Source organism: Ctenopharyngodon idella, chromosome 3, assembly GCF_019924925.1.
Source record: "Ctenopharyngodon idella isolate HZGC_01 chromosome 3, HZGC01, whole genome shotgun sequence".
Taxonomy (NCBI): Eukaryota; Metazoa; Chordata; class Actinopteri; order Cypriniformes; family Xenocyprididae; genus Ctenopharyngodon; species Ctenopharyngodon idella.
In genome coordinates, this window is record NC_067222.1 from 42972132 (window position 1) to 42999008 (window position 26877).

Below are 26877 nucleotides of genomic sequence, written 5' to 3' on the forward strand. Positions count from 1 at the left end.
CCCAAAACAGGTCAAGATCATGGAGATAAACAGATGTAGGCCTACAGACATGGTCCTCTAGCAAAGTGAAGACACAACAGAGGCAGACGGTGATGGACTGATGATCCTCCAAAAATCATTCTGATAATGCAGCGTGTAATCTTTTCCGTATTGTTACAGCGAGAAAAAATAAAAAAATAATAATAAGATAATCATGAAGAACAGAATAGATTGAAGAGAGCTCTTGTCACAGATATTCTTGTTACACCAATGTCACATTTAGACACATCACATTTTCCTGACGGATAAAAATGTACGGCTTGGCTTATCAGTCAAATTGGCGGAAAATGATTATTTGTAGCACAACCTTACTATTTAAATTTTGAATTATTTATTTATTTATTTTTTCAGTTCTCTTGAGTGTAAGTTCCACAAATCAGAAGTGCCACCCATAATTTAAGTAGATAAAGTACGAAAAAATAGAAAAGACTCATTCAAAAGAAAGGTGTATGTAGTGCTGGAATTCTGAGCGTCTCTTAAAGTCACCATGAAATCAAAATTGACAAATCGTATTTTTTATGGAATATTACAGTATTAATTATAGGCGATTTATCCGTGCACATCGTTATTTTATTTAATTTATGACTCCCCCTGCCTCTTGCAGCTCATCTCTTCTGATGATGTGTTTACTGGCACGAGGGCGGGGCAACCTGTCACTCACATGAGATCCACCAATAGCAGACCACAACCATCCAATCAATTCCCCATGGACAAAATCAAGACCCGCCCTACATTTGTTCTTGTTCCAGAAGCCGTTTCACTCTGATATGCATCACAATAGGGAAGAAAAGATTATCGCAACTTCCATTTCATGCCGACTACAAAAAAGTAGAAAAGTAGATTCGTGGACTCAAATTTGTATAATGATATGGGTATTACACTGGTATTACGACGTAAACGTGAAATATGAGGACATTTCATGAGTCCTCATATTTAAAATAGCTTTAAAAACATACTAAACAATGTTTTATTAAAAATGTAAAAATGCAGAATGTTTTCTGTGATGGGAGGGTTTAGGAGTAGGGGTAGTGTAGGCGGATAGAATGCACAGTTTGTACAGTATAAAAACCATTACGCCTATGGCATGTCCTCACTTTGATAGCAAAACAAACCTGTGTGTGTGTGTGTGTGTGTGTGTGAGAGAGAGAGTTTGACACCTCTATGACTTGCGGTCTCTGATCAGAACAAAACAATATGGTTCCAGCACCTTCAGTGCTTGGTGCAAGATGGTTGATAAAAGTTGTGAATTTTATTTTTTTTTTACATTTCTCAAAGTAGCAACTGAAGGTGTGGTTTCTATTGCTTTGCCACATGTAGCATGCAGTCTCTCACTGCTGATATGAATGTCACTGTATCCCTTCTCACATCAGATCACTGTGTTACAACTCAATACACAGATCACAGAAGAAACGCCCAGCTGCATTACATTATAGATAGCCTTCTCCATAACAGGCTTTCTCTGACACCCGGACTGAATTATTCAGACTCTCAGCTGGGTGGGTTGAAACTCCTGAATTCATTTCAAAGCGGTAGCTAACAACCCATTTACACCTGGCTGAAGCCTTTGTGAGCTTGGGACACATAGATGTGGCATTCATTTCTTTATTTATTACATTTTAATTTCGCAATTAAATTATTATTATTAGGCCTGTGGTTTTAATATATAAAATTCGTCTTGTCTTAAAGTCAGCATGAAATGGAAGTTGCGATAGTCTTTTCTTCCATAAATTGTGTATATCTGAGTGAACAAGGAAAAAAATGTAGGACGGGACTCGATTTTGTTCATTGGGAATAGAGTGCAACAGTTGGGTTCTGGAAGTAAAAACTCCATTCATTTTCTCCATAAGGAAATTGATTTTGAACAATAACTTATAAACCTTAGACAGCCATAACATGAGCTACGAGCTTGTTAATCGATGGTATTTGTGACCCTGGACCACAAAACCAGTCATAAGTCGCACGGGTATATTTGTAGCAATAGCCAACAATACATTGTGTGGGTCAGAATTATCATTTTTTCTTTTATACCAAAAATCATTAGGATATTAAGTAAAGTTCATGTTCCATGAAGAAAATTTCCTACCGTAAATATATCAAAAATGTATTTTTGTGAGTGGATATGCATTGCTAAGGACTTCATTTGGACAACTTTAAAGGCGATTTTCTCAATATTTTGATTTTTTTGTACCCTCTGATATTCAAATAGTTGTATCTCGACCAAATATTGTCCTCTCCTAACAAACCATACATCAATGGAAAGCTTATTTATTCAGCTTTAATATCTTTAATATTTAATATCAGATGATGTATCTTATGTATTGTGTGGTAACCATTTTATAAAAGCAATAAACCCCGTAAAGCCGTGATTTACAGTGAATTTATAATAATTTTATATAAATTATATAAATATTTTTTATATAAATAATATAATTGTTTTATAAAAATTATTTTATAATAATTAAAAAATATATATTTATAAAAAATAAACCCTTTTGACTGGTTTTGTGGTCCAGGGTCACATATTTGCTTCAGTTCAAGACGTCAGCCTGCATTATTTCAGCTTATTTTTTTAAAATAATCGTGTTTAACAGTGGAATTCCTGGTGGAAAACTACGTTACATGATGCTGTACAGAAAATTACACCAATCAGAGAGTCAAAAAAAAAAAAAAAAAACACCCTCCCAAATAGCTCTTTAGCCCCGAAGAAGCACTGCAAATAACGTAATCGAGTTGGTCTCCCTACGCTCTCAAAATACTAAAATGTTTGCATATTTTCCAATAAACTTAAAATATATTGTTTATACACTTATAATGTGTAAAAATATACAAGAAATATAATTTGTAAATGAGTAGTTTTATATTTCTCAATTTTAATTCCTGCTGTTTGCAATGCTTCATGGGATTGTAGTTCTTTCCCTCACTAAACCGTCTTGTAGTACCTTTGTCTGTTGTTCTAAAAACGTTTTTTTCGCTTCAAATCAAAGTTTGTAGTGTTGTGATTCACCTCTTAGCTGATTGGCTTAGTTAGCAGCTTATAATGCTTTAATGAAGACTATTTGAAAATCCCTATGGGAAAAATGAATGAACAAATACTTCCAGAACCGTCGCAGCTGAAAAAGGGGGGCGGGCACTGTTGCGCTCATGATTGAATGGTTGTTGTTTGCTATTGGTGGAACTCATGTGAGTGACAGTTTGCCCCGCCCTCACAACAGTAAACACGTCAGCAGAGAAGAGAGGGGGAAGTTATTTTGATTAAAGATTACGAGAGCACATGAATTAAGAAAAAAATAATGATGGGCACGGATAAATCATATATAAGTAATATTGCATTAGACATAAGAATCATCCATTGTGATTTCATGGTGACTTTACTCACAATACACTCCAATGGACTGCAGCGCACAGTATATGTGTGTCCAGTGAAAGCGATGTAAACAGAAAATATTAATCTGAGCAATAACTACGAGATGCCTTCCTGCTATTGTGACCAATGAGAGAGCTCAGGCCGATCGCTAGCGTCCAACCACGCGCGACGCGTTGCTTTAAATTACGTCACTTGAGCCCATTGGCAATTTGTCGATGGACCAATGGGACGCCCGTGTGTACTCGCTGTTTTGACTGTGTAGCCAATCAGAGGCCGAGTTCGGGTTTGTTGTTGGTGATGATGACATGAAAATATTTGTTGTTACTGGAAGGAGAGCGAGGAGAGAGTGTGAAGGAAGGGCCTGGCAGGGACGCTCGCTTTCAACGAACATACAAACATCGTACGGTGTTTTCCGTTCACGAGAGTCGCGGAGGAGCGAATAGCGGCGATGTCGGTGAATATGGACGAACTGAGACATCAAGTGATGATTAACCAGTTTGTTTTGACTGCGGGCTGCGCGGCGGATCAGGCGAAGCAGCTTCTGCAGGCGGCGCACTGGCAGTTCGAGGTAACCGTTAATTCATAATCGATATCAACATAATTCACCGCGACATTTTATTCTAGGCTTTTAAACCACATATCTTTCTTTTGATGTGGTCATGATTACGTTCAAAGCGCTGTTTCAGCGCGCCGGATGCGTCCACTGCATTATATAAAGCCACGTCGCATTTGTTTGCATGTAAACAGTGAGTAAAGCGTTTCATGTTGACTCCCTCGGTCGAGACGGTAATGTTTTCATGGGCTAGCCTGCTGTTAGCCTGTTAGCCAGTCTGAGGCAGAGCAGCTTTGTGTTTGAATCCACATTAAAGCCACGAGCAGCTCACTGAGATTATCTCTGTTTAATACAGACCAAGATACTGCCTGATGGAAACCAACACGATGTGCTATATAGTTGTGTTAATGAAGGCAAAGGTGCTCAGAGAGGAAGCAGTGTTGAAATAGCCTTGTTTGAAGACTTATTCAAGACATTCTGGCATTGTAAATGGTGACACATAGATGGCGAGATAAATGCGTGAATGGATAGAGATGAATGGAAAATTGGATGGGTAGATAGATAAAAAAATATATAGATGAAGAGGTGTATTTATATACACACACACTTATATACATTGATTCATTTGGCAGCAACTTAAACTGAATTCAGCGTGTACATTTTATCATGGATTCATTGGGATTTGAACCCATGACCTTGGTGTTGCTGATTGAACACATGGATGGAGAGACAAAGATATGACTAGACATAACCGTCATATTCATTTACTGAAAATATGTGAACACAAAATCTCCCAAAGAGATGTTTATATCAAAGATAAGTACAACAGTCAAAATAATGCCAAACAGCCATGACAGAAGAACAGTACAAAAAATAGTAAATATACAGATAATAAGTATTGTGTTTCATGCCAGTTTGCATTTTTTATGATGATTTATTATTAAGTGTTACCAGGGTTTACGGCAGCTCACATTTGAAGTGTCGTGTGGTTGTTTTGAGTGTTTCCTGTAAGGAAGAAGTGTTTGCCACAAACGGACATGCCTCGGAGACGATCTCATCAGCAGTGTTGCAACACGCTTACAGAGAGAGAGAGAGAAAGAAAGAGAAGAGGTTTTTTTATTTATTTATTTATTTACATTCCCTGGTGAAAATTCAGCCAAATGAACCCAAGCACACTTTAATCATTCACATCCTCTCACGTGTTTTGTTCCTGTTTTGTTTTGTGCTAGTAGGTTCATTGTGTTGATTGTTTGAAACGGTCCAGTGGTTGAGTACAGGACACACACACACACATACTGGTTTGGCTAGTTAATGTGTGTATTGTTTATAAAGTAGATGTGTGTAGTAAGCCAGTGAGTAAGTCAATTCTCTTTAGCTCAACCCTAGTAAGTAGGGTAAAGTTTACTCTACTCTCAACAGGCCATGTTTGGACTGGAATGCTGCCTATTTTTAAAGAGAATAGTATGTGAAACAGCTTTTATTGATAATGGTAAACATTTCGAACGGCTATGTTGTTGTCACATGACCTTACTACATGGAAATTTAATTTAGGAAGTGAAGTCCAGGTATTTTGAAAATCTAAACTTGGTGTAAAAACAATAGTTTCTTTTGGCAGACAAATCAAGCAAGGAGTCTGGGGAAAAAAAAAAAAATATATATATATATATATTGCTGATGTTACGGCCAATTCATTCATGCTGCTGGACCAGTGAAGTTGAGTGCACTGCATTGTTGTATACTGCATGTTTAAGGATGCATTTGAAATTGCATACTCTACAATAATTAAAAAGTATGTTCTGTATAAAATGAATGTGTGTAGTATCAAAGTCCCTTTATTTCACTCAGCAGCCATCTCTGAAATGCCTCTTGGGCATTCAAGTGTAGCTCCTATCTCTTTGGATGGGGAAACATCAAATTCTCCAAAGCTGTTTGCCAAGCTTTCGATTAAATTTCATATGTGAAAGCACCAATGAAATCTGACAACACCTGTCTCATAAATTTTGTTTCTAAATGCTCGAATCATGACAAAAAAAACCAGTATTGTTCAGGCTGGATCAAGCTAATGCGCATGCGCAGTCCTAAGTGCGCGACTGACTGTTTCTAAAGGAACCGGAGCTTCTAGCGGCTACTGCAGTGACGCGATGACTTTACCAATCAACGATTGGCTCTTATTTAGAAGGCGGGACTTATTCCGCCATATTGCGTGTTGCACTTTCTCCCATTCAAAACAATATGAGTGACACGTCTTGTGTTATTCTATAGTCTTTGGTAGTATGAATGTAATCCAGATTCCATGTTGTCATTGCAGGTGACCTATGGCGTCACTTCACTGCCATTCACAATTCCTCTCCCATGGCCTCATGGGATAGTAACATATCCGTCAAATATGCATTTCAAAATCCTGCCAGAAGTAGAAGGTCATCTGGGTACTTTTCGCCTAGTGTTTTATGAATACTGTGAATTTGGACATATCACTATTTTCACATGCACTTTTTCATAGCCTATTCAGATGCAGCCAAAGGCCTGTTCACACTAAGGACGATAACTATAACATTAACAATAAAGATATAGTTCTAAATATTAGGGATGCACCGATATGAACATTTTAGCCGATTAATTCATTATATTTGAAAGCTGATAACCGATATATTGGCTGATCAATCTAAATCCAAATGTAATTTTTATTTTATAATTTTTATTTGATATAATTTGAGAGCCTGTTTAGAAAAACAAATGTCTCGCCAATAAAAGCCATGTCCCAACACACAATTATAATGTTCTCATTATAATTTTATGTAGCCTATGACAGACTTGTGCTGTACATTGAACTTAACTGTATTTTCCTTTTTGAAGTGATTCCAATCATATTTCAAGCAATTCAAAGCCATCATGGTGAACAGTGTGCATCTGAAGTGTCTCAGCTGAAGGAAATAAGCCATTATTTATCGGCTTTAATATATCAGCCAAATTTTCTTATTGGGCCGATAACGATAACATTAAAAATTAACATATATCGGCTGATACCGATATGGTGGCTGATATATCGTATATCCCTACTAAATATTGTTCTGAATATAAAAGCATAAGCCAAGTCCACACCACATCTATAACGATAACAACACAGAGGAATGATATAGTTGGAATCACTTTCAGAACTATTTTTTTTTTCCAGCTGATGAATGATAAAATCATTGACAACCAATCAAAATCATTCCTGCTTTAAAGAGCTTGAGCATTTAAAGCAGCAGATGACAAAAGAGCAGCGTGTGCTTATAATAAACAGAACGATGTTGTCCGCTGGTGTGGACGCAAGTATAGTTACCATTATAGTTATCGTAATAAATTTTCTTGGTGTGAACGGCCTTAAAGGGTTAGTTCACCCAAAAATGAAAATTATGTCATTAATTACTCAACCTCATGTCGTTCCTCACCCGTAAGACCTTTGTTCATCTTCAGAACACAAATTAAGATATTTTTGATGAAATCCAATGGCTCAGTGAGGCCTCCATTGCCAGCAAGATAATTAACACTTTCAATGCCCAGAAAGCTACTAAAGACATATTTAAAACAGTTCATGTGACTACAGTGGTTCAACCTTAATGTTATGAAGCGACGAGAATACTTTTTTTTTTGTGCCAAAAAAACAAAATAATGACTTTTCAACAATATCTAGTGATGGGCGATTTTAAAACACTGCTTCGAAGCTTTTGTTTTGAAATAAGTGGTTCAGATCACGTAAACGAAGCCTCGTTTACTGAAATCATGTGACTTTGGCGCTCCGATCCACTGATTCAAAACAAAAGATTCGTGAAGCTTCATGAAGCAGTGTTTTGAAATCGGCCGTCACTAGATCTTGTTGAAAAGTTGTTGTTTTTTGGCACACAAAAAGTATTCTCGTCGCTTCATAACATTAAGGTTGAACCACTGTAGTCACATGAACTGTTTTAAATATGTCTTTAGTAGCTTTCTGGATCTTGAGAGGTTCAGTGACATTGCTGGCAATGGAGGCCTCACTGAGCCAGCGAATTTCTTCAAAAATATCTTAATTTGTGTTCTGAAGATTAACGAAGGTCTTACGGGTGTGGAACGACATGAGGGTGAGTAATAAATGACAGAATTTTCATTTTTGGGTGAACTAACCCTTTAAATTTTTGCATACTGTGTATAGAAAACATGGTATACTGCACTTGTTTGTCAGGGCATACTGGTGTTGTCATAACTGTTTCCTCATATACTGTGGTTAGTGTTTGTTAACTTTTACTGTTTTTGATTGTGAAAGAAGGGAAGTCAACCACACCTTCACTAACAGACAAGCCTGTGTTTACATTCCCAGCATTGACAATCTTGATTAATCCTGAAGTATCAGCAGCGTCCAGATGGTTTCTCCTTCTGAGCGATCTGTTGTGGCTGCTGTAGTTTGAACAGGTGGTCTAACAGGGTCTCTCTCTCTCTTTGGTGTTGGGTAGTAGTGGTTTGATTGATTGTACCAAGTGCATGTCTAGGACAAGTGTCCCCTTTGGATCTCTCTTATACGATGTATAGGTTCGGTGACAGATGAAGGGGTCAGAGAGCTCTGCTCTTAACCTTCTGATCTCATTCTGTGATAGCATCAGGAGCCGAGAGCAGCCAGGGACAGCTAAAGCTTACACGCTGTAGAAGCACGTTGACCAGCCATCGGCTGTATTTTAGTCTCAGGAAGCTAGATGTTTGAATATCAGCATAAAGTCTTGCCTAGTTTTTCCTCGAAAGCACTTACTCCATAAATCTGGTGATACCTTCATTTCCTTGGCCTTTGGTGAGCATTTGTTGCATCTCTTGCATCTGTGGCTGTGCTGTTGTGGTTGTAAAACCAAAGGAACAAAAACATGAATAAACCGGAGAAGCTGTTGCTATCTCCTCATGAGCCGTTACCTGGCGACAGTGGTAAACATCTGTCACTGGTACTCTCGGTGTTACTCACCATGTATCATAATACTGAACCAAACACTAACACAATGTGGAGAGAGACCTTCTGAAAAGGGTAAAGTCAAAGGTATGGTTCGGGCCAAGCCATAAAACCAAGTGTAAAAACAGAATCACTGACATTTTCGAGTGTTTGTTGCTATTCCCAGAGCAGTGTCCACATGACAGCATATTGAGTTTGATTCGCTCTAGCAGCTTGTGTGTAGCTTCTCCATTTGTCTCTGTCCCTTTCTGCACATAACTGACCTGGTTTATTGCGGGCATGCTGTGTGTTGGTGAGATGGCTCTCTGTGGGCATGTTCTGTATTTCCACCGTAATGGCAGAAATAAGCAGCGTTTGCAGAGAGGCTGGATGTGACACTCAAAACCTAGAAACTGACAGTAAGCATAATTGTCAATTGGTTCCTTTGATATTGTAATGGTGATTGTAGTTTACATTGTAATACTTTTCTGGGCTGTCTGAATGCTTCCTTTATGTAGGCGACACATCAAAAACAAGCTGAGGAGAACAATTTTATGCAACAAATTGAAGACTAAACTTTACATTGGTCCTGCTGACATGAATAACAAAACTGTTATTCATTGTGTTAAGAAATTGTACATAGGAAGTGACAGTGCATCACAATTGTGATCACTGACTGCAGGCTTAAGGTGCGCTCACATTTACACTTACTTTTTGCAGAGATATTTATCGAAATTAGGGCTGGGCGATAAACAGTATCATATCAAGATTTACATCAATAAGGATTATAAGCTCTGGACATTTTTACTCGATATGGATTAATCTAACAGCCTATCACACAGCAGAAATAAACATGACAACAGCTGGTCAGTGCATGATCCTTCCTTGTTAATGGTAATGTTTCAAGATGGTCACGCAAATTCACCGCAAAGACCCACAGAAAACTGCTTGGTTTGAAAGTGACCTCTTCGTGAGCGCCACATATTGAAAAATGCTGCGAATTTATGTGACCTATTCGAAATGTTGCGGGGAAATCTTTCACCCCCCACGTGAAATTTTCAATTGCATGGATTTCTATTGAAATTACTGAATTTCGAGTTGCGGAAATTCGCCAAATAACAGTAAATGTAACTGCACCTTTAAACTGTAATCGACACAGTTCTCGATTAGTTTAAGTTTACAGCTGTTACAACACAATCTTGATTTTTGGTACAGAGCCAAACAGCACTTTTGGCCATCTTAAGGTCATTTCATACTGCATGACAGATGTCGATCAACGTGGACAATTACCAGATTACAGTACGTCACTTCTCAGACATTCAACAACACAACAAACGGCGATTCAACACGATCAATTGGGGAAATCAAGCACTGAACAATGGCAACAGACACCGATAGGGGTAACACACTGATCTGACAAAACCTGACAAACGTGTCTGTTGTCGTTGGTCGGCGTCTTGCATTATTCTCGTCAAGATATGCTTGTGTAGATGGGAAGAGACCCAGAGACTGGCGCATGGATTATTTATCGACATTATACAATCTGAAATCAGGTGTGCACAAAGAGTTTGCTTGATTATCAGAATGTCTTTCAAAGATTCATTCTTACGAACTTTCAAATTCAGTGTCTAGGGTTTACATTGGGAAGCTCATTGTAACAGCCTGGAATAAAAACCTTTCCACCCCCTAATTCCCAGAAATCCAAGCCAATCAGATTACAGCTTTCAGATTTTAAGTAAGGTTTTAGCGTTTTTGTGTGCAATATGCATCAGGTAGTGAATGAATGATCCAATATAATCCTAACAAACAGTATTCAAATGCGTCTGTCAAACATGCTATCTTGGATTGGTTCGCTCACCAGGATCACTATCTTGGCTGTGTATCTTATTTAGCCGTTCACCTCAGGGTTCGACTCGTTGCTATTTCGGATGCCACGTTTGTACATTGAGGAATCCTTCTTTAGCAGTTAGTGCCAGTGTTAATACAATACAGATGCTCTGTGGTACAAGCGAGCGTTGTTTAGAGCCATAACTGTGTGTGTGCAGTCGGAAATGAGCAATAGTCCAGCACTTGAATGAGAACAATCTCTGTACACATGATGGCGTTTGGGGGAGGGACGGAGAAGATTCGATGACAAAGAACTCTGTGGTTCTGTAGCAGCGGAAACAATGGCGGATTGGCGAGTTCATCTTGATATGTGTGTCACGTCAAGCCGCAGACATTCCTGCACTAGCCGTGGCTGTTGTTAAACAAAACGAGAGAACAGGAGAAAGACAGGAGAGGGGGAAGGGGCCGGGCGGGGGATGAGAAGAGGGCGCTCAGTGAGGGAAGTGTTACCAGACGAGGGCTTGAGGGAGAGAAGACCAGACACTCATGTGTTGGGCAATATTGAAACCATGACTGTTGAAAGGCCATAGGTGGAGTTCAGAGATGCTCTGGACATGTGAATCATCAGCAAATCATATTATGAAACATTGTTTTAAAATGATACTCTACTCTTGACACAGTGCTAATTTTTTCACCCTAAAGTGGTCATTTATTCAAATTAGATTGTAAAAATCCAGTGACTAGAATACAGAACTTCTCTTTTATTAATCTTTTTGAATAAAAAAAAAAAAAGGCAACTTTCCTGGTATAATGAAGGAAGAAGTTTCATAAAAAGATTGCAAAACATTGCAAACAATAGCACAAGTAAATACAATAGAAAAAAAAAAAAAAAATTCTCTTTATAAGTTTTTCAGGTGGGTCTAACAGTATATTAAGGTAATAAATACTACAGAAATGAAAATAATCAAATGTAAAAAATAACACTGGATAGTTTTCATTGTAAAAATTAAATATAGATTACAAGACAAGTTTATGTAAGATTACAGATTAATGCTTTAAAGTTGCAAAAGTTATTCAGTCAAGAGCAGCGAGTGATTTTCTCCTTGTCTTTTGTTCTTTTATTAACATGACAGACAGCAAACCTGTTATTAGGCTGCTGTCACTTTAAGGCCGTGTGTCCACCAAAGCGTTTTTAGCCAGCTGAAAACGGCTATCTGAGAGCGCTTCAGCAGTGCAGTGGGTTTTTTTTAGTTGAGATGCTTTGTTGCTATGATACGGAACATCCGCGGCACTGTTACTTATAACTGCAGGTAATTTGTTTCAGACTAAAAATGTCGACACAATGTAGAGTACTTGCTATGTATGATCAGAGACCAGCAATATTAATTTCTCATCCATTTTGTTACTTTCTCTGCTTGTTGATGTCATTGTACAGCAAGAATGTTGTGACAGTTGGTCGGTGTTGTATTTGTCCCGCCCCTCCTCCACTCTGATTGGATGGCTGACTAAAAAGTGACAGTGATGAGCACAGCGTTTTATGCAAAATTGAACATTCTTCAACTCAAGGCTACGGTAATAAACATCGAGCGCTCAGAGCTTGAGCGTGAACAAGACGCTCAGCGCCTCGTTACACTCCTGGCATTTAAAAACCTCAGCGATCTATTGAAAACAATTGGAAAAGTATGCAAGCCGCTGAAAAAAACGCTTTGGTGGACACAGGGCCTTAGAGCTTATGCACTGATCCAATATACTGTTACACAACATGTGTTTTCTCTCAACTATTTACACTCCAAAACTGACTGTATTTACCTGAATACTTGGCAAGACGGGCATTTTGACATAATTTTGTATGTATTTGACCGTTTAAGCTCAACACGCCACAAAAAAAGAAGTCAATTTGGTACTCCCAAGCTGTTTGAGAGGCAGCTTTATGTGCGCGCCACTTATAGATCAGTGGTGTGCGTGCTTTTGTTGTGAGCGCGAAACCTGTGGGAATGAGTTAAATTGTGCACAATACAAGCACTATTCAACTGGAGCGAATGAGACGAGTGAGTGACAGGAGGCGGGTATGTGTCAATTTGCCGTCAGAGAGAAGAGAGTGCAAGAATGAGCAGCTGATATCAGTGTTTCGATACTACAGAAAGGAGTATTGGAACCGTTTCAGATATTTCAGTATCGATACATATATTTTTGACAACAGTACTTTGGCATAATCAAATGTGAATATCACAGTCAAGATTTAGGTAAAATGTCATGTGGTGCAGCTCTCCCAAAAATGTAATGACATTTATGAATTAATTATATTTGTTTAATACTTTTATCTTGAGAAATATATTTTATGAAAATTATTTATGAAAAAATGGGGGGGGGGGAATATTGATGAAGATGTGTACACTCGCATGTATTCAAGGTGCAAGGGAAATTCTGTGGGGTTTTTGCTTAGCTTGTCATCCACTAGACAAAAAGCTGCACTATTTTGAGACATCTTTGATTGTGTAAGTGTAAGCAGTAGTAATAGTTATGCTTGTCTTGGTAAGCAAAACTGGTTTGCCTAGGTGTTTATCTATGTGTATTTTCCAATCTCACATTTTTCATGAGCTCTGAGCCCACATAGTGTATCAGTTCTTAGAATCCTGCACAGATTGCATGTGACGGTTTAAAAACCCTCTTTTAGATCACAGAGTGCTTGAACCGACTGACCCGTGGCCGTCACAGGCCGGGAGGAGGGAGGAGAGAGAGAGAGTGACATTTCCAAACCAGAGTTCCTCTGCCCATTCATGTTGTAACACAGCTTCCTCCATCTCATTCCCATCTCTTTCTCTCTCTTTTTTCCACAGACGGCTCTGAGCTCGTTTTTCCAGGAGTCCAACATCCCCAGTCATCACCAGATGGTAAGTGTGTTTAGCATGGAGAAAGAGAGAAGGAAAATGAGCAGTTCCGTGTTCAGCATCCTGTCATTGTCATCAGACGGCCCGTTCTCAACATAGCATCTGAGAGAATAATGAGGGGCTGGACTTCCTGAAGGCCACAGATAATATTAAAGAGTCTGAAAAACACTTATCATGCTAGTCAGGGCTTCTTGGAAACGGTCGTAATTGTTTTTCATGACCGTTCCAAATCAACGTCATAACCATAACATCATTTCTGTTGCAGCATAATTTCAATAAATGATCTATGTTTGAATAGGCAGGAAGTTTTGTGTTAATGTTAGAGTGTGTTTGCACAGGATTGGTCTTTATTTTTTATGAATAAATACCATTTTCTATGATGAATCTGTTTTAAAGCTTACTTTGTTTTTCCATTCCACTGCACCACTTTTCCATAGTTTTTCAGTCTAGATGTGCTAGACGGACGTGTTTGACCCTTGCGCTCACGTCTCGCATCTTTTGCAGCGTCTCGCACATGATGCGCCGTTCGAGACCTTGCGTTTTTTGCCCATTCGACTGCCATCGTCTCGTGTTTTTCAAAGCGAAAACGTGTTTTTACCACTAAACTCGAACATACCTATGTACTTTTAGGATAATGCAATCCCAGATGACGAAACTTCTTTCCGGGGGGAAAAAAAACTTTCAGTAGACAAAAACAGTTTTAAAAGTTGTGACTTATGAAAATTATGCGATCTAGGGCCTTTATTCAGTGCGTGCCATTGTAAATACTGTAAGTCTATTCCTCACTGCCTCTTTTTCTTATGCGTTAAATTCAATATGGCGTCTAACCTGACTAAGGTGTATTGAGTCTCATGTGTACTTCATATGAGTAGCACCATTTGTGTGGCTTATGGAGTTGCTGCCTAGTATGTGTAGTGTTTTAAATCTGTCACTTATGAGGTTCCACTTCTTTCTTGCGTTCACAAACAGCTAGACGGAGTGCAAAGGGATGCTTTTAACTATTTTTAACCTGCTATGCTGTCACTATGAACACTTATGATGCCAGACGCTTAATAAAATGGCTAGATGTGATGAAATGGCCAAAGATTTTTGATGGCTGTGGCGGCAGTGCTTTAAAGTGAGGAAAACTAGACTAGTCTATAGACTACAGAGTAGTCAACTGCATTTAAAGGTGCAGTATGTAATATTGACAGCTAGCGGTTGAAATGGGTACTGAAGGCCAAATTCAAAATATTGGAGAGAGTTATTTCCCTCGCCCCCTCCTCCTCAGACTCGACACTCACCCGGTTGCCATATTGAGGAGATACAACTGGAACAAGCGCAATTGATTGACAATGGAAAGCGACGAGCCTTAAACTGTACGTTGATCAGCTAATATACATTTGCAATGTTTTTATTGACAAGGACTTTTAGGTCAGGTAGAATCTGCGATCTCTGACCCAGTTTGTTCGCTGGCTTCCATGGCTGCAATACGCTGTGTTTTCCGCCAACTGGCAACCCGGGGTGTCGAAATACTATTGATTAAATTGGCAGTGGGCGGGATCAAACAGACTAAGGCCCCATTTACACTAGTGCGTTTTCGTTTTAAATCGCATACATACCCCGAAAATGGAGACTTTCGAAACGCTGCAGACCATGTTTTAGTTTGAAAACGCGGGGGTTGCGTTTCAGTGTAAACTGACAAAAACTGAGATTTTTGAAAACGATGGCGTGGCTGCCCACATTCGCTCTGCGTATCCTTGACGACCGTGTAAACAATAACATGGAGACTGAACTGCAGTCTTTGCTGGCTTTGTTGTCATTTTTAGCAGCCATTGTGCAGTTAAACTCTGCATTTTTTAATACTGCGCAAGAGGCAACTGTTTATACTTGTACACGCATGCCCAGTGTGCATGAACAGTTATGTGACATGCATTTTCGGGCGTGTAGTGTAGATGGAGATCATTTCTGAAACGCTGTGGAAACACCAGTGTAGACGAGAATCGGTTAAAATGAAACGGTGTTTTAAAATGAAAACACACTAGTGTAAATGGAGCCTAAAACAAAAACTTTCTGACACGGAACACAGATTTCAAAGTAGAATAACTGGAGCATTGTTTTTCAGAGAAACAAGTATGTGAACTTAGCATGTTTCCTAAATCTCTGCAAACATATTGTGGTATTTTTATGCTTTAGTACAGTCAAAAAATTACACAAAGCTCCTTTAAGAAGTAACGGAGCCTTTGAAATCTGCATGAAACAGAAGTTGCGATAGTTTTTCTTCCTAGTTGTGACGTATATCGGTGTGAAAAGGCTTCTGGAGCAAGAATAAACTTGATTTTATTCATGGGGAATTGATTGGATGGTTGTGGTTTGCTATTGGTGGATCTCATGTGAGTGACAGGTTGTCACTCACATGAGATGAGATGCAAGAGGGAGGGAAGATATTTTGATAGAAAATTATGAGGGGACATGAATTTAAAAAAAATTATGTGCACAGAAAAATCAATTATAACAAATACTGCAATGTCCCATTTAAAAAAAAAAAAAAAGAAAGAAAAGGAAAAAAACAAACAAAAAAAAAAACAAGAATTGTCAATTTTGATTTCATGGTGACTTTAAAAGAGTATGTAATACAGCCTGAAAATTTTCCAGCCGTGACTCCCACTCATGTGTCCACATTCTGTCTTATCAATCACTGATTTAAAGATGTGTTGGACAAAACCCTCAGCGATAGGAGCAGATCTCAGCCAGCCGTTGAGTGTTTGAGCAGTAATGTGGTCTGGGGCTTGATGAAGTGATTTTTGTGTCTGTACACGTACACGCACATGCAGCTGTTTTTGACCCTCATCAGACGGCTGAAACATAAGCCGAGCCGTTTCCTCTTGAACAAAAGCAGACACGCAACCGCTGTTCTTCAGTCTGCCGAGGGTTACGCAATCAGTTTTTCTTCTCACAAAACCAGTCCCCGTGGACATGCCGCGATATGATTCTTACAGTCATGCTGCGTTTTAAAAGATCAGCGTCAGCCTCCACCCACGGCATGTGCGTGCCTGAATGTGTGCGTGTTTCTCTCTCTCTCTCTCTTTTAATCTGGCTGTATGTGAAGGGAGTGTGTTTGAGAAAAGCAGAGGCAGGAAGTGTGTCTGTGTTTGTTTTTATTTTGAGAGCAGCCATTACATCATGCAGCTGGCGACCATATATGGACAAAGGGGCGGGGCAAAGACAAGAGCAGGATGTGATTGGATCAGAAGCATTTGTGTCTGTTTGTGTCATTACTGATCACAGTGTGTGTGTGTGTCTGTATGATACACATGCGGTCAACACAAAGAAGACATTTATAAACAGACAGGACCTATTTCCTGAGGGCTGCAGATGTACATGCTTATGAGTCACTTCCTTTTTGTTCTCAACACAAAATAAATAAATAATAATATAGACTTATTTTTATCTTAAGTACACAGTTCTCTTTTCTTAAACAATTTGCTGTAATGATAAAGTGGAATGTTGTTTTACCTTAAGCCATCAAAAATATAGTACGAAATGCAGTTTCCTGAGACTTACAAAATATTTTGTTGCTGGTAAAGCATAGTGAGTTGTCAGCAGTAAGTTGGCCCTTATTGGTTCACGCCTGCTTTGACTCTCTCTTGAGGCAGTGTAGAGCCCCATAGAAAGTCCCTCAGGTCTCAAACAGGTCCTTTGACATCCTGTCTGTAGGTCATGTTTACTCTGGGCCCGGCACACACTGTTATGACTGTCCTTGAAAAGGGAGTCTCAAAGCAAAACACTCCACCCTCCGCGGGCTTGCGCAGTTGAAACCACTCACTGGAGCCGTAAACTTGTACACTATTCGTCAGCTCAAAGGGTGTTTTTTTTTTTTTTTTTTTTTTTGTTGTTGTTTTTTACTGCACTGTAAAAAAAATACAAACTGCACATTGCTGCTTTTAAACTATCCAGAACATTAGCCCTGTTAACTTCCATTTATAGCATTTGTGATTGTCACTTTAGCCACGTTTCCAACGAAATTACCCGGAACAATTTGTCCCAGGAACTTTTTTCCCCCCCAGACCTATTGCTAGCTGCGTTTCCATAGTGGCTTTAAGTACCGTGAAGATAGTCCAGTGACGTAGGACTGCGTATAACTTTCCAGTTCCTGCTGGATTTCATCCGCCGCATATAAGCTTAATAAAGCCTGAACCTCAACGTCAGTCTATCAGTTTTTTTTTTTTTTTTTTTTTTTTAAACTCCATTGTTGATTCGAATAGCAAACAACTCTTACTGCACGTACCGCAACAGACTTTTAAAAAAAAAATGGTTGAAGTAAAATGAAAATCAAAATGCTGCATGAACTCAACCAATCAGCATGTTCAGCACCTCCCCCAAAAGTTCCTGAACTTTGAAAAAGAACTACCTCATGAGCAGGGACTTTCTGAGGGGGGAATTTTTACCCAGAACTTCATTTAGACCCTGGTTCCTGCAGTCAAAACACACAGAGTACCACCCCAAAGCTATTAGTGGAAACACAGCTTCAAAGGGGCTCTATGTAGAATTCAGAAACCCTTGTTTTTAGCGACACCGGTGGCCATCAAGTGAACTGCAGCCAGCCGCAACTTACTGCTCATGCTCGCACTCGTGTACACGTAATGGACAAGAGACTGAACGTGATTCAAGGCCCCGATATCTCAATATACTCATGGCCTAACAGTGATATACTGTTAAGAAACATCCACACTGCGGAGAGCGACATTTAGATGATTAATAATTCCACTAATTCCACTTTTTAAGGTCTTAATGCAAGATTAATACAGTTTAATGAAGCTAGCACAGAATAAGCTAAATAAACTTTAAAAATTTATTAAAAAGACATTTGCTTAACGACTGTTACTTGTTGAATTGCATTTTTTTTTTTCTATTGACTACTCAAATTACACATTCATTTTGGCGATTTAGGTCTGACTTTTTAATTATGTAAATGTTTACATTATTTATGAAAATGCAATACATTGTTTCTATCGTGTATGCATTCATGGGGAAAAATAGTGTTACCTAAAAATATTTAAGTAGTTGCTGAAAAATGTAGTTTAACCAGTAGTGTCGCTGGTTATTTCCCAGTTGTAAGGAACTGCTTTTGTTATTTGTAAATGTGATAAATTGTAGTAGTATTGTCATGCGACACCACTATATGGGGAAAAATAGCTTGTTGCTGCGAAAAGCTACACTATTTTGGAAACAGCTAATATGCTAATTTAGCTAGTACATTCAGTGATTTTGAAAATGGCCACTGGATACAAAATATAGAGCAAAATACAGAGTGTAAGAGGAGTGTATTTGAACCGTCCAGTGTTTTTCCAGTCACAGTGTTGATGTAAACACTGAGAAGAGGGTGAAGATGTTTTGACCTTTGTGTTTATATCCACACTGATGATCTACTTAACAGACCGATGTGTGTTTGTCCCTTTGACCCTCATCATCGCTGCTCAACCTAAATTAAACTCCATAAACTCCTCTGCTGACAAACCCTTCGGTCACCTGATCTCAGTGTGTGTGTGTGTGTGTATTATGGTTATTAAAGGAGCAGTTATCAGGAGCTGAAACTGCTGTCCATTATATGTGGCCTACTTTTCTTCATAACACATGGACAGCTGAGAGACTTACCAGTGCAAACAAAACTCACGCTTTATGGGAATCATGGGACTGATGCTCAGCACAATGGTGTTCAGTTTGAACATCTGACCCTGTTTACTGAGCATATACTTTTGTTTAAGAGTCCCATAAAGCCTCATCTGTTTTTGACATATGCATCTGTGCGTGATATGATTACTAACTTAACATCGGACATGTGCGGCTCATAGCATGTTATTCACATGCTATAACATAACACAAACCTCCTCCTCCAGACCATTGGGGAAATTCGTTTTCATTATGGTTGGCCAGTCAAAAGAGATTTGTATGTATAGAAGGTAGAGTAGAAAAGTTTAATTTTAAAGGTCACAGGGTGGGATGTCATGTGAAACTAAACTATGACTGTTTTTGGTGTAAGTAACCTTGACTAACATAGGCAAATTTTGCCATTATATCTTTTTGTCCTATTTGTTAATCTTATTCAAAATAAATATAGTTCACACACACACACACACACACATATATACACACACATATATATATATATATATATATATATATATATATATATATAAATTAATAAAAGCCTCATTAAAAATGTAATTTTTCTTGATTATTATTTCTTAGAAATTATACAAATATTATTATTTAAAGAAAATAAGTTATAATATGATTTTTCAAACAAATAATCCTAGTCATATTCTAACAAAACTGCTTATTTATATTTGAAAAGATGTTTATCCACCAAATCAAAGTCATATGGTGCGACCAGCATGACTAAAGAAACATAAAACAGGAAATGAAATTAAAATATTAGATAATTTGTCCTTTTTATATCAAGACAAGGTTATTTCAGGCTGTAAAATATAAAGTGGTGCAAATCCCCAAATAATTAGTGTTATTTATGAATTTTATAATTCATAATATTTGTAAAAAAAAAAAAAAAACGTGTAAAGTTTATATCTTGATAGTATGGTGTAAGGAAAATGTTATTGCTTGTATTTGATGGTTACGCCATATGATATATTTATAGGCATTACATTTTTTTTTTCTTGAAAATAGTACAAGTGTAATATATATATATATATATATATATATATACGTTTTATCAGTTACCTTTTTTTTTACAGTACTGGTCAAAAGTTTGGAAACGTTACTAATTTTAATGTTTTTGAAAGTCTCTTATGCTCATCAAGCCTGCATTTATTTGATCAAGAATACAGAAAAAAACAGTAATATTGTGAAATAATATGAAAATTTAAAATAACTTTTCTATTTGAATATATATTAAAGTAGAATTTATTCCTGTGATCAAAGGTACCTAAAGGAACCTGTGATACTTCATTGATGAATAAAAAGTTAAAAAGAACAGCAGTATTAGAAATATTTTCTTACAATATGTCAAGTCAAGTCACCTTTATTTATATAGCGCTTTTACAATGCAGATTGTGTCAAAGCAGCTTTACAGTGATAACTGGTATATAATTTTGGCTGCACAGCAGCTCTTAAAGAAAATGGTGTCAATGCAGGCAGATCAAAGCACTGTTGAATATAAAATGTCAAGTGTCCCCAACTAAGCAAGCCAAAGGCGACAGCGGCAAGGAACCCAAACTCCTTTTTTTTTTTTTTTTTTTTTTTTTTTAAATGGAGGAAAAAAAAAAAAACCTTGGGAGAAACCAGGCTTAGTCGGGGGGCCAGTTCTCTTCTGGCAAACAGTGCTTTGTTACGATTCAGGTAGCTATAATAAGTCCGATGGGATCGCAACATTCAAAGTACATGTCTATACTATCACTTTTTGTCAATTTAACAAATCCTTGCTAAATAAAAGTATTAATTTCTTTCAAAAAAGAAAGAAAAAAAAATAGCTGACCCCAAACTTTTAAACGGTAGTGTATATTGTTACAAAAGATTGTTCTATTTAGGGGGAAAAAAATGCTGTTCGTTTTTCAAAAAAATATTAAGCAACACAACTGTTTCCAACATTGATAATAAATCATCATATCAGAATGATTTCTGAAGGATCATGTGACACTGAAGACTGGAGTAATGATGCTGAAAATTCAGCTTTGCATCACAGGAATAAATTACATTTTAAAATATATTCGCTTAGAAAACCATTATTTTAAATTGAAACTAATAATATTTCACAATTTTACTGTTTTTGTTTTCTTTCTTTCTTTTCTGTATTTTTGATTAAATAAATGCAGCCTTGATGAGAAAAAACATTAAAAATAGTAATGTTTCCAAATGTCCATATAGTTTTTATTTCAGTTTTAGTTAATTTAGTACATCAAGTTAAACTAAATAAAATTGAGAAATGCTGCATTGGAAACTAGCTGAAATAAAATAACTTTGTTTCTTTATTTCAGTTAGCAATTTCTTTTATTTTAAGTTACTAAAAAGTTTTTAATATGGTTTTAGTTTACTATTATAACCTACATGTCATTGACCAGCACACAGTCTGAGCTGATGATTGTTTGTGTTTGTGTTTAGATGTGCACTCCACGCAACACTCCAGCCACGCCACCCAACTTCCCCGACGCCATCACCATGTTCTCCAAGCTGCGGACGTCCGAATGCGGCGGTGGCAGCAGCGGAGCCGGCGCTTCTGGCCAGGCGTCTATGGCGTGCTCTCCTCCTCCCCACTCCTCCGCACAGGGCTTCAGCTCTTTCTGGGCGTCCTCGCCCCCCAACCACCAGCCCGCTTGGCTGCCCCCGTCCTCTCCCACCGGCCACCACGCGCTCCATCACCACCACCATCACATGCACCAGCCGCTTACGTGGCCGCCCGTCTCCCAGCCCACCAACGGCCAGCAGACACCTGTCATTTCAGCCCTGCATGGCCAGAGATGAGGGGGGGACAGGTTTAACGGGGTTCAACGGGGTGGGAATACTCACTGAGACTTTGAATGGCCAAGGGGGGAAAGACATGGTACTCTTTCTTTCTGTTTTCTAAAGATGAACAGTCTTCTTTTGGAGATCTCGTTTTGTTCTTTTATCTATTGTCGATTTCATTTCTGTCCAAACCCGGGGAAGAACCACTATGGAGTAAAAAAAAAAATTATGGAAGTTATAAAAGAGGTGCCGGAGTCCCAAAGAAGTTCTTTTGTTTAAGCGGAAGGAAGCCACGGAGTCAGACCGGATGAATGTGTGCGTGTGAATCTTCGGTCGTCGCTCTTTTTGCCGCTGTTCTCGGACTCTCTCCTCCTCTGTAGCGCCGTGTCGGCAACACGCACTCGCAATAAAATGGCCGACGAACAATAATGGCACATCATGGTGGTGGTGCAGTTCTGCATCCCGGGAAGCATCAGGAGGACGTTTCTGTAGAGATAGTTGTCTGCTGTTATATGACTATCGTCTATTTGTTCAAAATGCACATTTTTAAGTGCGTACAGCTTCAGACGTAACTGAGATGCTGAGTTGAATTTATTGTGAATCATACAAAGCAAACAAACAACCTTTGTTTCAGATATAAATGGAAAAACCAGGAAATGACCAGGAACAGTTTGCAATAATCCTGGTCAGAATTGTTTTAGATGACACCCTGATTCGTTCGATTTTATTTTTCAGTAATGATGACTTTAAATGCAAAGTTTATTTTTGTTTCCCAACTTTTATCGTGTACACAGTTAAATCAGGAAAGCTTCTTGTGTTTAAACTAAAACTGTGGTGGAGAATTACAGACTCAAGCTTTAAAAAAAAAAAAAAGTGTTTTGTTTGGGATTTGTTTACCTGCAGAAAACTAAAAATACTAGCGTGCTCCTATTTGATTTTGTAAAGCTCGTTGGATCCACACAGCCGGCGGAGTGAAGCTCAGCTCCTGCTACCTCCTGATCATGTCTCTGGACGGCTAAATGGCCTCTCTGTGTGATGACGGAGGCCTCAAATACCTCACGCTCTTTGCTGAACGCGCTGTGTGAAACCAATCGGGCTCGGCTCAGACGCCTCAGTGGACAAGGACTGGTCTGGTATCACTTATTGGCATTTGTGTCGTACTGGTTGTGACGCTATAGAGCGGGAAGGCTGACCCTAGATCAGAACGTCGATTGGCAGTGGTATTCTGAGATGACATGGTTCTTTAGTTTCTATTAGCATGATGTCAGCTTCCCTTCATTCGTTCATCTTAGACAATCACTTTTGCCGTTTGAGTTTGTGGTTTAGTTTGACCTCAGTCTGGCTATAGATACCATATTTCTTCTGAAGCGACTGAAAACAAGGTTGTGAGGCAATACACGTATACTTTGTTCAGTGTCGGGTTGTTTAGATGAAGGTAAAAAAAAAAAGGTGCCCAAGAAACTCAAAAGTTTTTTGTTTTTCCTGAAAATTACTATGTAAATGATTCACAAATGCAATCTTGTGTAAATTGACATTTTTAATTCAGTATAACTGTTTACGGAATGGATTTATTGATGTACACAGAAATTTGTTTTGCTTGTTCCATAAATAAGGCAAATTGTACATAATCATTCGTAGCTCCATTATTTTGTCATTTGCCGTGTTGAATTCGCATGAATTAGTGGCAAAAACCAAATCATAGTCACAAATTGTACCAAGGATTGATTCGCAACCCGTTTACATATTCTTGCTTAAATTGTCATATATATTAAATTGTCATATATATATATAATATATATATAATATGTGTGTGTGTGTGTAAATCCATTTACGGTTAAATTGTCATATAAGAAATTGGTGAGTGTATACGTTCATAAATTGTCATATATATTATATAAGTAATTCCATTTGGGGTTAAATTGACATGTATATGTATGTGTGTGTGTGTATATATATATATATAAATGACAATTTAACCATGTGTATATATACATGACAATTAAATATATGACAATTTAACTGCATATGGATTTACGTATGCATATATACATGACTATATATGTGTGTGTCACACACACACACACACACACATACACATTATATATATATATATATATATATATATGTGTGTATGTGTGTGTGCGTGCATATATTTTCGTAAAATCCATTTCAGTTAAAACGGTTTTACAAACCGTTTACCTATATTTGCTCTGCTTTTTAAGGTGAGCGTTGATAAAATTTAACCGCAAATGGGTTCACAAACTTTATCTTCTCAAATAAATGGTCTGATAGAGTTTAAGCACAAGCAGAATGAATTTGTAAATGTTCATAAAACCATTCTTGGGTAAAACTTCATGACCTTCATACTTGCCTCAGGTAGAACTGGAGGCAAATATGTTTTTATGAACAATGTACATGCATTTGTTCTGCTCGTTGTCCGCTGAACCGCCTCACAGCTTTGTCTTCATTTGCACCAGGCTAAATATGGTGTCTAATTCTGACTTGGGTCCATTGAGGAATGATTTTGAGCATTAGCCATTTTCATTTAATCATAGAGGGCTACATGATAGACAAGCCTCTGCATTTTGGCCCAGAAAATGCATGTGAAATCCGAAAAGTACCCTTGGTTCTGGAAAACATTGGTAGATTTATATGGCAGATAAATGTTTGGTCTTCCAATTGGTTTCGCTGTTGTTTGCTATGTAGAAAGAAACCTAAAACGTTGGTCTCCAAAGTGTGAAGATGCATGTTGTGGCCATCTGGAGAGAGTAGGTCATTTCCTAGAGGAATGCGAGTCTGAAGTCAAACGGCGGTGGCTCTGATGTCAGTGTCCCGAGTGCCTTGAGGTTTAAACGTTCTCCGTTTTATTCAGCTGTTGCTCTGTTGAAATCCCGTAGCAACAGGGCCAATATTCTCAAATGTCATTCTCTCCTGTCAAGCATTGACTGTTTGAACAGTTGGGCTGCCGTAGATCTCAGAGCATCGGGATGTTATTGACACCACTGGCCGGTGATTCAGTTCTTTGGGGACGTGTTTGTTTGGACTGTGATAAACAACATACACAGTGAGTCATGAGCAGTTCCTTCATCGAGAAAACCAATTCATTGGCGAACAACCTTTTGTATCCATTTCTCTCCTGTACTATCTGTTCTTTTCCCTTGTTGAGATTTGTATTTATATGTCTGACAAAAAAAAAAGCTATGATCTGAAACCATTTTGGAGGTCATTGTGTTTATATTAAGGTCATAATAAAAGATTTAATGACTAGTGTGATTTGTGTTATTTGTCTTGAAAGTGTAACAACTAACCAAGTGTGAATTGCTTGCGCTGTGACAGCAACCCAATTTCCGACAATACCGATCATTTTGTAACCGTCTTGGTATGTTAACACACTCAAGCTGTGACTGAAACTAGGACATGCTTACACAACTTCACATGCAAGCAAATTAAATGTGATGATGTAAGCCTGATGTATCATGTTATAGTTCACTCAAACATGACACCGTCGATGTGGACACAAGAGGAGATGTTTTGATGAACGTTCACGCTGCTCTTTTCCAGACAGTGAAAGTCAATGGGGACTGGGGCTCTGAGGAGGGGAATTAAATTTGTAAAAGTAATCTTGGTAAATTGAGAATTCATTATGAGTACACAGTATGTACACAGTAATTTGTTCAGCTTGATTCATGAGGCAAATTGTTCATAACAATCATTCATAGATCCATTATTTTGTAATTTTCCGCATTAACTTTGTGAATTTGAGTTTACAAAGAATTGTAAACTTTTTCCAGATTCTTGGTTAAATTGTAACTTAGTCCACTCTCTGTAAAAATTGTACCACGGAACTTAAACACAAAGAGAACGAATTTGTTTTTGTTTTTTTAACAGTTTATCCAAATTCATTATACTTGTTTATATTCAATGGTAGAATTTAACCGAGAATAGGTTTACAAACTATTTACACATTATTGGCTAAATTTTAGAATTAAGTTTAAGTGCGAACAGAATGAAATCGTAAATGTTCAAACGTAAATATTCAAAAGTGACTATATGTATATATCATCTATCATCATTATTAGGGCTGTTGACATTAACGCATTCCATTTATTTTAAAATCCTTAAAGTTCCCCTGTAGTCAATAATTGTATCCCTTAAAACTCATCTTTGATCACCAAAATGACATATTTAAACGTTTTTTCTTGTGAAAAAAATTCTTAATGGTTTAAAATACCTTGAATGTAACTCTACACCCTTACCTATGAATATGATAATTAGCCCCGCCTCCGCTCACTCGCATGAGCTCAGAGATCCACTCGGTCAACTTGCTGAGGTAAACGCTGCACAATGGTATCGCTTTTTACAACGTCGGACACATAACAGTAATTAATATGATTAGCGTTTTGCTTGACTACGTTATCAAACAGCTAATAATGTGTTTCTAAAGTTACACAAACCATGTTCACATTCACGAGTCCGACAGCTGCCTTCTAACAATCAGTATCCTTACAAACGCTTTGAACAACTCAGAACGTCAGTGGAGAAAGTCATATAGTTCATCTTAACATCGTAATATACATCACACACCCGCCATATTGCTAAATCTACACGATTTTTCATATCAACAGAAAAATATACCGGGATAACCTTTTGAGACTCCCTTGCGCGGTCAGTTAATGATATGCTAAAGCCCGCCGGCACGTTGACGTGATTGGTTACAAGGTAGTTTGTGACGTCAGAAACACCAGCGATTTCAAACCGCGGGATTTCAAATCTTTGGTTTACTGCAGTTTTAAGGAGAAAATACTCAGCAAAGGTGTTGACTTATTAATTTGCACATGGTTTGTCT

General features: G+C 38.0%; 1 protein-coding gene across 1 annotated transcript; it reads left to right on the top strand.

Annotated features, from left to right (window-relative positions):
- Positions 1–3709: 3709 nt before the first annotated feature.
- ubald2 (UBA-like domain containing 2) lies at positions 3710–25298 on the top strand. Its single transcript, XM_051888019.1, has 3 exons — positions 3710–3971; positions 13545–13598; positions 21690–25298. The coding sequence occupies exons 1-3, from the start codon at positions 3852–3854 to the stop codon at positions 22047–22049; spliced, it is 534 nt and encodes a 177-aa protein (XP_051743979.1). The 5' UTR covers positions 3710–3851; the 3' UTR covers positions 22050–25298.
- Positions 25299–26877: the final 1579 nt, after the last annotated feature.

Coding starts and splice junctions, on each gene's coding strand:
- ubald2 (XM_051888019.1), top strand. CDS start 3,852: ATGTCGGTGAATATGGACGAACTGAGACATCAAGTGATGATTAACCAG. Junction 3,972..13,544: donor CGGCGCACTGGCAGTTCGAG/GTAACCGTTAAT, acceptor TTTTTTCCACAG/ACGGCTCTGAGCTCGTTTTT. Junction 13,599..21,689: donor TCCCCAGTCATCACCAGATG/GTAAGTGTGTTT, acceptor GTTTGTGTTTAG/ATGTGCACTCCACGCAACAC.